Source organism: Sesamum indicum, linkage group LG5 (genome assembly GCF_000512975.1).
Source record: "Sesamum indicum cultivar Zhongzhi No. 13 linkage group LG5, S_indicum_v1.0, whole genome shotgun sequence".
Lineage (NCBI taxonomy): Eukaryota > Viridiplantae > Streptophyta > Magnoliopsida > Lamiales > Pedaliaceae > Sesamum > Sesamum indicum.
The window spans coordinates 13,107,436-13,117,328 of NC_026149.1; the positions used below are offsets into that span (position 1 = coordinate 13,107,436).

General features: G+C 34.5%; 3 protein-coding genes across 4 annotated transcripts in view; all 3 read right to left on the reverse strand.

The window, feature by feature from the left end:
• LOC105162613 (pectinesterase inhibitor-like) lies at positions 777-1,559 on the reverse strand. The gene has a single exon (XM_011080687.2). It carries the CDS (start codon positions 1,431-1,433, stop codon positions 906-908), a length of 528 nt encoding a protein of 175 aa, XP_011078989.1. The 5' UTR covers positions 1,434-1,559; the 3' UTR covers positions 777-905.
• Positions 2,730-5,272, reverse strand: LOC105162614. Its single transcript, XM_011080688.2, has 5 exons — positions 5,181-5,272; positions 4,831-5,071; positions 3,428-3,762; positions 2,985-3,051; positions 2,730-2,844 (listed from the first exon to the last, which is right to left on the reverse strand). Exons 1-5 carry the CDS (start codon positions 5,270-5,272, stop codon positions 2,833-2,835), a joined length of 747 nt encoding a protein of 248 aa, XP_011078990.1. The 3' UTR covers positions 2,730-2,832.
• The window catches only part of LOC105162548 (exosome complex component RRP43), a gene marked incomplete in the record, with an annotated part of 4,305 nt that continues 1,151 nt past the window's right edge, over positions 6,740-9,893 (reverse strand). The window contains 6 exon segments of one of the 2 annotated variants that reach the window (XM_020693694.1): positions 6,740-7,152; positions 7,880-8,178; positions 8,596-8,671; positions 8,783-8,849; positions 9,406-9,511; positions 9,592-9,661. In XM_020693694.1, coding sequence (XP_020549353.1) covers positions 7,069-7,152; positions 7,880-8,178; positions 8,596-8,671; positions 8,783-8,849; positions 9,406-9,511; positions 9,592-9,661 — 702 coding nt within the window. 2 annotated transcript variants of the gene reach the window in all.

Here is a 9,893-nt window from a genome sequence, read left to right on the forward strand (position 1 = left end):
AAATTATAATTATACGTAAACATGTAATTTGAAAAATTACATCTAATACCTCTAATACTTATCTTCGTCCAATAAATATATTTATTAGTTAGTAATATTCACGGAATCTATATATATAAGCAAAAAGGTTGAGTGAAAATTTATATATAATTGACTTTATATAAACTTATTGCAGGTTAACAATTTTTTCTAACTAAACTATATTTATAAGGATAAACATGTACCTCCTCATATGCATTAGCTTATAAAAGATGTATAAGGGGTACTAGGTGAAATATTACTAACTGATATCAGCAAATTCTATAAATTTTATTAATGGATGAATTTATTCATTAAATGAAAATAAATATTATAAGTGCTAGATGTTATTTTTTAAATTATAAAAAGTTTTTGTATAATTACATATAATTTTAAGCAAAGAAATGGTGTAATTATCCCAATTTTAAATATTCAATCGATGACAAATATATATATATATTATCTGTTAAATTTCAGGATGAAAATAATTAATGTTTGGTTCAAATCTCGTACTGTATATAGTCTAATCCATATTCATCATCTTAGTACAATAACACATTCACGAACACAGTTAGAAATTTTAATTAGGGTAATAAAAGACATATTTTTAAGGGTAAATCACATTGAGATTCCTTAAAATTAGTTTAAAGTACACAAGCACCTCTTCATTCCACTAAATTACGAATATACTCCATTACACTCTCTATGTAAAATCAAAGCTGACACAGTCACCTATAGAAAGTTTTGCGAAAAACAGAAAATACTTGTATGATTTAATATAATCTTAAGGAGTGCCAAAGTAATTTATCTTTTTCCAAAAAATTATGCATATGAAAAATAATTATTCATTATTATTGGAATATAAATAAAATTTGTGATAGAACGTATCAGGCAGAACCCGAGAGAATCCTGGAAACGACTATGAAAATGTTACTGAGAAGATCGAGATCATTATTATCAGTAGCAATAGGAACAGGCTGAGATGGCGCGAGACTAAACGTCTGCTGGCATGAAGCAGCATCCCTGGAAACAGTAGCGGCAGCAGAATTAAGATCGGCATAGTCTCCTGATTTTAGCTTATCCTTTGCTGCATTGAGGGCACTGATTGCAGCACTGTAGTAATTGGAGCAGAGGCTATAAACTACTCTTAGATTGGGGTCGCTGGTTGTGGGTAAAAGGGACTGAATCCTGGAACTTGTTCTTGTGGCACTTGCAAGTGTTGTGTCAATCACTATTCGTGCGAGTTCTTCGAGACTTGCACTGGAATAAGGGCCCAGAACACCGGAGCAGAAATCTGGGTTTTTGGTCTGTTTGCAGATGTTGTCTAAGGGGTAACTTGTGCTGGGGAGTGGAAATTGAGATGTGGAGAAGAGGAGGAAAATGAGTGAGGAGGGTGGAATTGAGAATGAGGCCATTCTTGTGGGGTTTTGGGTTTTGGGTAGTGAGTAGAGTGTGGGATTGATTTGGAGTTCGGGTTGGTTTTATAAAGATAATGTTGGGGCTATGGATGGTGAGTGCAGAAAACAATAAATTAGGGTTTAATGTTTTGGAATATTTGTTGCTTATCAAATAAAATCCATTCAATTGTATGAGATTGAAATAATTAAGTTACCTTTATATCACATCCAAAAAATTATTATTTATGGTAGGAGACTAGATTTTGGCAGATTGAATTTGGCCAAATATAAATCAATTATATAATAAAAATAATATATTTCATATAATTAATATATAGTTTAAAAAAAGTGATTAATTATATAATGAATATATGTATTTAATTTGATTTGATCATTACCTAATTTGTAAAGTTTTTTAAATTTTAGTACAACGTTAATTGTACCTGTAGAATTGGTCATCCATAATTTCTTCTTACAACATTAAGAACAAACCTAATTGAGCGTTCGAAATTAATGAGAAAACTTATGTATCAAAAATTCAAATTTTTCCAAAGAGGGAAATAACATAAAACCGCATAACGTTTTCTTCAAAGAATAAGTAGTCCAAATCTTCAATCAGAATTGGTATTGCAACTAGCGATGTACTACATATACGAACACACCATGAATATAAAATATATGTTTGAATGTATAGTTGACCTGAATTTTGTGCACACAATTATGTGTATACAGAAAATTAATATTGAAAATCAAGAAGATAAATATGACCTTGTTGGTTGAATGACTTTCTAGTCAAACAAGGACCGATGTCACGAATATAGAAAAAGAAAAAAATTTGTATAAAAATGCATTAATTGAAATTATTCTTTCCGAATTTATATTAAAGGGTTATAAGATATATTCGGTTTGGAAATAGGCCAACATTTCCATTGGCAAATAGGGGGTTTCCAAGTCCATGCAAGTACTTACTACTTCTCGGATTATCATTGCTATCTTATTAGGTTCAACCTTAGTTTTTTGTTATCGGCTATAAACTCTGGGCATGTGCAATCTACGAGCAAACATATTAATGACGAGGAAGATATTTTTGTTATGCTACTAATACTTATACTTGCAAATGTAATAGGAACATCTATCGACAAAAGAATCACCCTAGCAAATTATTTGTGTAAAGAAAAAGAGTTGAGAAATCCATACCTCTCATACTTTCTGATATCAAAGATATTAATTCTTCAATTACAAGTAAAGATTTGTATATACTAAATTTCTTTTTAGTTTTATACATAATATGCTATCACAGAGAAGCTATGCGGTGTATAACTAAGTAATAAATGGAATAATTCGTTTGTTATGAGGTAGTATTTTGGCAAAAGTTGTCAGACCCAAAATTTTCCTGTGTTTAGTCCTTTTGAGTAACTTATGATGCTATCTGCAAAATAAGTGACAATCAACAAAATCAGCCCATGAGTTTTTTCTTCCATGCGTGCAGATTTTATAAGGCGAGGTTGAGTTTATAATTTGTTTGTTATGTAGATGCAATGAATTGAAGTTGTGTTGTAGCATTATTACCATGTAAATATATGGATCGGCACGACCTCCAGCTCCATATCTCTTCACCTCCTGCAGCTTCAGCAACCTGTTCATTACCAGATTTTTGTCAGTACTGGAAGAAATGCATGGGTCAACAAAACGATGTTAAATATCATTCTGTATTAGTCAAACTAAGAAATATTTATGGATATGAGTCCTAATATACGCTGTCTATCGAATCTAGTATAGCTCTTACATTTGAGGCTAATGTGTTAAAGGCGAAAAGCAATCATCGTTATACCAGTATAAGATTCATGCTAATCAACTCAACTTTCCACAATTAGGCTACTGTAAAGATGACAGGCTCAAGTTTCTGGATTTCCAGCAATGAAAAGTTAATGATCCTTTTCTAATACAAAAGGCGTTGTCATCTATGTGATAGCTTGGCTGTGCGTTAAGAGGATGTGATTTATGGTACTTACATTCTCAAGGCCTTGCTGGTTGAAGGGCTATCACCAAGCAACTCACGGATCCTCACCTCAGAGGCACTTCCGTTTGACAGAATCCTCAGAATGGCCGCAGCTCTGTGCCCCATGTGACCGGGAATAACTGGCTTCCTCAGCTCATTTGCAGCATTAGTTTCACTAATAGAACTTTGTGCGCTGGAGCTACTGGACAAGCAAGACGAAGCCTCAGCAGTGGTTATTTCAGAAACACTCTCAGATGATGCAGGAGCAGGAGTGGGTTCTGGCTTGCTGGTTTTCTGTTTCTTGCCAGTAGAGATCCAGATGCTTTTTGAGCGTTTCTTTCGCACCATCTGAGAATTAAAGAGTGATTCTCCATAGCAATTGAAGTTGTTTTCATGGAGTTTTTAGCAGGAAAGTAAGAAGCAAGAACTCTGGAGATACAAATTTCAAATAGATGTTTTCTTTTCGACGGTGTTTGCTCAAGTTTGTATTCATATTAGGAAAAACATTAAAAGAAGTTGAAGTTTAGGCGCATAGCTTTCTCAACAGTTTTATCACATTTCAGAATCACTATAAACAAATTGTGAGTGCAGCAAAATACAACTGCAATTTAACCAAAAGTAAACTTAAGCAATAGAAACAAGCAAATTGAAGCTGAAAACATTCATGACAGATCTATCAGTCTGCACATCTGCATTAGTAAAGAACACTCAATGTGGAATGAGCATTGAACGCTAGAACCATAAACACACAAAAAATCTTCACAAGACGAAGTATTATTTGACTTGTTCTCATGAGCTCAAGTTAGTTACTTTCAATTTGTGAGAAACACAGAGTAATTTTTGTTAATCAACTTACAGAAACACACAGCGATCCATATGTGAGTTTTAAACTACAAATTCACACGCTATCCAAATGATCATGTGACAACAAGATATAGAGAACATCATACATTCAGCTATAATCTTAAAGAAAAAGTCTGAATGCTTTATGATTTATTTCAATTCACAACGAACAGATCAGCAGATGGATCAGTCACAATGAACGCAGCAACTCAGAGTACAAACATAAAATTCTAAAGTTAGTTAAAATAGAGAATAATGGGGAAAAATAAAAGCTAAGCAAAGAGCAATCAGCTGATCACCTAACGTTTCAGGCAATAAGAAACAGAGTCATTTTTTAATCTCAATCCGATAATATAACAAACAGCATCCAAAAGCACTCTCAGAACAGAGCATCAACAACTCAGTCACATTGCATAAGATTCAATAAACTAAAACGGATAAACAGTGCAGATAGCTATATATTCAGAACACAGTAGCAACACCTTGCTTGAAATCGCATTAGCACCCAAGAAACAAACAGCAGATTCGACTGAGAAAACACAAAATAAAAGCAGTGAGATGTCAGCGGATAACCTTGAGCTTCAGCTCATGGAGCTCAGGCACAAATGCGACCACTGTCAGTTGCTGAGCAAGCGACGCCTCTACGTCAACACTCACCTCCGCGTTCGACGATCCGCCGCTGGATTTCGAATTGGAAAATTCCAAACTCTCAGAGCACTCAGGACTACAGCTGTCCTTGCCGCCGCTAGATTTCGAATTGGAAAACTCCAAGCTCTCACAGCACTCAGGACTGCAGCTGTCCTTGCTCCTTCCTCTGCCAAAAAAACACCAAACAATTAATCATAGAGTTAACGAAGAGAACTCAATTACAAAAACAAGTAAAAACAAATAAAGAGCCACATGAATAGCGATCAAACTCCTACTTGGAAGGTGAAGCGGATAGGAGGAGAAGCGCGGAGGCGACGGTCCGTTCGAGGTTTGAAGGAAATGCAGCTCTCACTGTTTTTGCTACCATTTTTTGCATTTGAAATTGGCGGGAGGCTTTCGAATTTTGGAATTTTTTTTTAACTTACTGAAACGAAAAGTAAACAGCATTAGCTTTGTTTGTTGGGTCATAGCCATACCCCAATCGTAACTGGGCCACTTTTGGGCCATAAATGAAGTTTGAGAATTGATTTCCAGCACCGGGCTAACTTTTTATGGGCTTAATCATACAGGCTTATTCAGGTGGGCCTAAAGCTAGCAGTCCATATTCTTAAGGTTGGAGATGAAGCAGAGGCCCATATCTTGTTGGCCCAACTACAGTCCTCTCACTTACATTGTTTAGCTTCATCTTCCGAAAAATTACAATTGTCTCTCAACGAGGTTTGTCATAATTATAAATAATTTTTATTTTTAAAAAATTATAAATATTCTTCATGATTTACGATTGTCTAACAAATACTCCTCATAACAACTTATTGTAGGGGGTATTATTAGACAGCAATTAACCCAGGGATTTTTGACTTTTTGAAAAATAAGGGTATTTGTAATTACAGAAAATTTTGGGTTCCTTATCATTATTCAGTAATTATTGTTAATGTAATTTACATTAACATTCTTGAAGTTAGATTTAAATAATAAGCACCCTTAAATTATATATGGTGCTCCCTTCGAATGTGTTAGTGTAATATACTTTGTATTGTGTAAACTTTTTTAACTGAAAAAATAGAAGTATAATTATAATTACAACTATACTTTTAAAATATATAATTGGAAACAAGACGTTTGTGTACTGGAACGTATAATTACCCTTTTCAGGCCTATGTATTGCTAGAGTTCCTTGTAACTGGTTTTTATTTATATATTAACAATTAAAATTTAAGATTTGGAGAAATTCTTTCTTATTTAAAAAAAAAAAAAAAAGCATCATATCACAAGAATTCTTTGCTTTTAGTAGATAATAAACAAAGAGAAAATAATTAAACGGGCAAATTACAATGAATATTTTTAAAATTTGATATAATTACAAATATTCTCTTGTTGTTTGACATTATCAATATTTCCTCATTTAATGGTCATCTAACAATTACTTCAATCTGTTAGTCTCCATTACATTTCAATGAACTAACTAAAATGCCCATGCAGACTAGAAAATTATAAATCTTATTTATTTTTATGAATTAAATGAATAATTTTTTATCTACAATTTTTTATTTTTATTTTTTTGAAAAAATACATTAAGATCATAATTAACAATTACTGGTCTCCATTAAAAAACATAATTTTATCTAACATAAGAAATTTTTTTGTAATATTTTAAATAACAATGGTAATTAGACCAATCTTTTAGGAGACCTCATTGTAATTTACTCTCCCTCTCTATGTATAGTTATATAAAGTTATGCTATTGGGAGTTTCTAATATATCTAATTGCATATTTTGGATTAATGTAAGACGAATCAAATGAAGTAACAGGCTGAAGTTTTTGGCCCTGCAAAAATCACAAACAAAACTTTGGTGATGTTTTTTACTATTCCTGGAACAGTCAAAAAGTGAAACGAAACCGAAGCCATTATCCCCAGTCCATACTTTTTCTCACCAAACTACACAACCAACAGCAGTTGGATTTAAGAATACATATATGACTCCGGGGCAAAAAGTCAGACTTCCCAAACAATGCTGGCCTCCTATCAACATATTTCAAATCTTATGGGTGCTTTGTTTTTCTTCTACAATGTGTAATTAGGAAGAAACAGAAAAAGAAAACAAGATTAAAACTAAGAAATTAAACAAAGCTACCAACTAATATGAATTCCCATGGAAACTTTCTCAGTCAACTTCCATATCAGAAATTGCTTCTTGCAAGATCTTCTGCACTTCTTTCACTCGTTGTCTCGTTAACGTTATGCACTCCTGCAGGCAATACCAGAAACGTCTTATAAGCAAATGCTAGTTAGTAGTATCATCTGTGTGGATGCATTGTCTGAGGATGCATGTAACTTGGTTTTGTGTTGTACAAAGGAAATATAACAAAAAGGTCCAGCTAAGAATCATGGAAAACATTTGTTCCAGCAATGTTTGATAGGTTGGTCCAAACAACAGCATTCTTGAACTGGTATGCCTTTTCTGGGTCAATTTTGATAACTTTCGGGACTTACAAATTCCCCGAACATCACAACCCTCCTTTCTGTGGAACCTACGAATAAGACTCTTATACATGGAGGGGTGTGATTATTAGAGGACTCAAAGTCTCGAGCCTCATCAAGATTTCCACCTTTCTTCAGAAATATGGTCTATGTTATGTGTGTGCGTGCGTGCAAATATGTACTTATTATCAATATGCAAATAGGAAAATATAAGTTCAAAGAAAAAAGTGTGAGCAATGGTATTAAACAGCAATAAAGCCAAAGCATTTCAATTTCATGTGGACCCGATTACTATGCTGCTTCAGCCAGATACCAATTCAACTCCATATTCTTCCAAGGGAAGTGATTTATTCAACTCCAGATTTAAATTCTTACTCAATTCCACAGTCTGAATTTGGCCTATTAAGAACTACATAAAAGATCTGAACCTAATATTACATTGATTCTCTCGATATTAAGAAATATAAAACATTAAAAAGAGGCCCGAAACTCACCTGGATTGATGAGGTATGAGCCAGACCTGGTCCACCTGGTTTGTTAAGAGACACGAGCTGAAATGAGGAATCTAGCACCACTGTCAGAAATGTTTCCATAATGGACTCTTCCTCAGAGGTGGGATCTGCCAGAATGTAGTTCTTGTGAAGTATGCATGTTAAGGAGAATGGTAAATTATTCAACTTCAGCTTTATCTTCTCTTTATTGACAGGTTCCTTTTCCTTCATTGCTCCAGAATTGTCGTCAGATATAAGAACTATTCTCCCGTCATCATTGAATGAGACTACAGGAATTTGCACTGCAAGAGATCCAGATCCTCTATCATCAGGGCAGATGGTGAAAATTCTCAGGACTGGAAACCCAAGCTTGGTGAATTAAGATATATTGAACCACATTGAAAGACTCATGTGCATTTAATATGGTCCCACAGAGCTACTAAACAAAGTACAAGAACATTTTGGTTGGAAACTCCACCAGCACCTTCATTACGTAAAATGTCATTCAATTAAAGGATAGAGTTTCAAGGACGAACAAGAGACATTCTGTATCGGGGATTAAATCATATAAAGCACATAACAAGCCATTTTGTTTGCCACAATAGTTAGAATCTCAAAATCAGGACATGTGGAAACCAAAAATTCTAGCTTCATTTAAATAGAATGTCAAAGATACAGACCACTATGAACAGAAACAGCAACCCCTCATACAGACTTACAATGTGAGAAGGCTGCGACTGCAGATAGCAATGCTGCATCAAAAAGGGCACCATCAGCGTCCAAACAGTATATGTCCTGCAAGAGTCATTCCCTATAGTGATAGGTTATGATAGTCGATTTTATGCCTAGAGGCATGGATCCTACTTTCTGTTGGCATGGAGAAGTGAAAATGTTGAAATTCATTACCAGGTAGGCCATCCAAGCAGCTTTGCCGCTCACTAAACATAAATCTTTCAGATTTATCATGCCAGAACTGCATAAATTACAAATAATAAGTAACAGTGGATAAATAGAGCAGTTGAATGTTCCCACTAAAAGAGAAAAATGCTTCAAGTCCAATTCGCAATTAGGAGAAAAGAGTAAAAGGTTTTAACATTTGACTCTGCTAACTATCCCAACAGTACTGCACCTTAACACCTAGGCCTAGGGGATTTACTGATTGGAGGATTTACACTGGGAGGCAAACTCAAGTTAAGTGCTGAAAGAAAAGCTACTTTGTGGAATCTCCAATATTTCATGTCAAAAATGATGGCCATATCATTGATATTTTTTTATTTCCTCAAATTTAACCAACCCAGAGCACAATAAACTTCAAAAATTTGTGCAGATGTCGGCTACTATCGTAATCTCTAACAGAAGTATGATTCTCGAAAATGCTGGCCACATTAGAGATGTCTTTTAATCTTTGTGGCCCTTGATTAATAGCTGCCTCAGCTTGCAGTAAATCATAGAAAATGAATCTCTAAATACTTCAAAACCAAAAAAAAATTGAATCGCTGGTACCAAAAGAGTGTTACATGATCCCTTGCCTCAAAATGGTGTCAGATAATTGCTTCGATATTACTGGCGCTAGTTCTGCTGGCCTGCCAGGGCGAACCAGTGGAGAACAAATTGGAGGCATGTGGAAATCAATGGCTGGAAAGAATAACAAATAAATTCTATTAGAAGTAAAGAACATGGAAAATCGTGAAAGACAAGTAAGAGAAAATGTTAACCTATGCATCCTTCATCAGGCGCCTCTGCAGTTGGAGTCATGACTTCCAGTTTAATGGCAGCCAACATTGTCTGAACATGATACCAAAATTCAATTAGTACATAAACAAGACAGCCAATTCTGCGACCATGACAAAAAAGACACACTTACAGTGCAACCTATCTTAGCTAGCGCCGACCCATTAGCAGATGCAACAGCTCCTATATTTCAGAAGGTTGGACTTTTAGCAATGCTATGAACTTTTAACAAATAAAGGAGAGGCAACATGATCAAAGGATATGAATGACAAGATTGACTAACCAA

What these genes read in the sequence shown, in the direction of transcription:
- LOC105162613 (XM_011080687.2), bottom strand. Translation starts at nt 1,433, where the DNA reads ATGGCCTCATTCTCAATTCCACCCTCCTCACTCATTTTCCTCCTCTTC.
- LOC105162614 (XM_011080688.2), bottom strand. Translation starts at nt 5,272, where the DNA reads ATGGTAGCAAAAACAGTGAGAGCTGCATTTCCTTCAAACCTCGAACGG. An exon ending in TCCATGAGCTGAAGCTCAAG is followed by an intron (nt 3,763 to 4,830) that starts GTTATCCGCTGA and finishes TTTAATTCTCAG; the next exon opens with ATGGTGCGAAAGAAACGCTC. An exon ending in ACCAGCAAGGCCTTGAGAAT is followed by an intron (nt 3,052 to 3,427) that starts GTAAGTACCATA and finishes GGTAATGAACAG; the next exon opens with GTTGCTGAAGCTGCAGGAGG.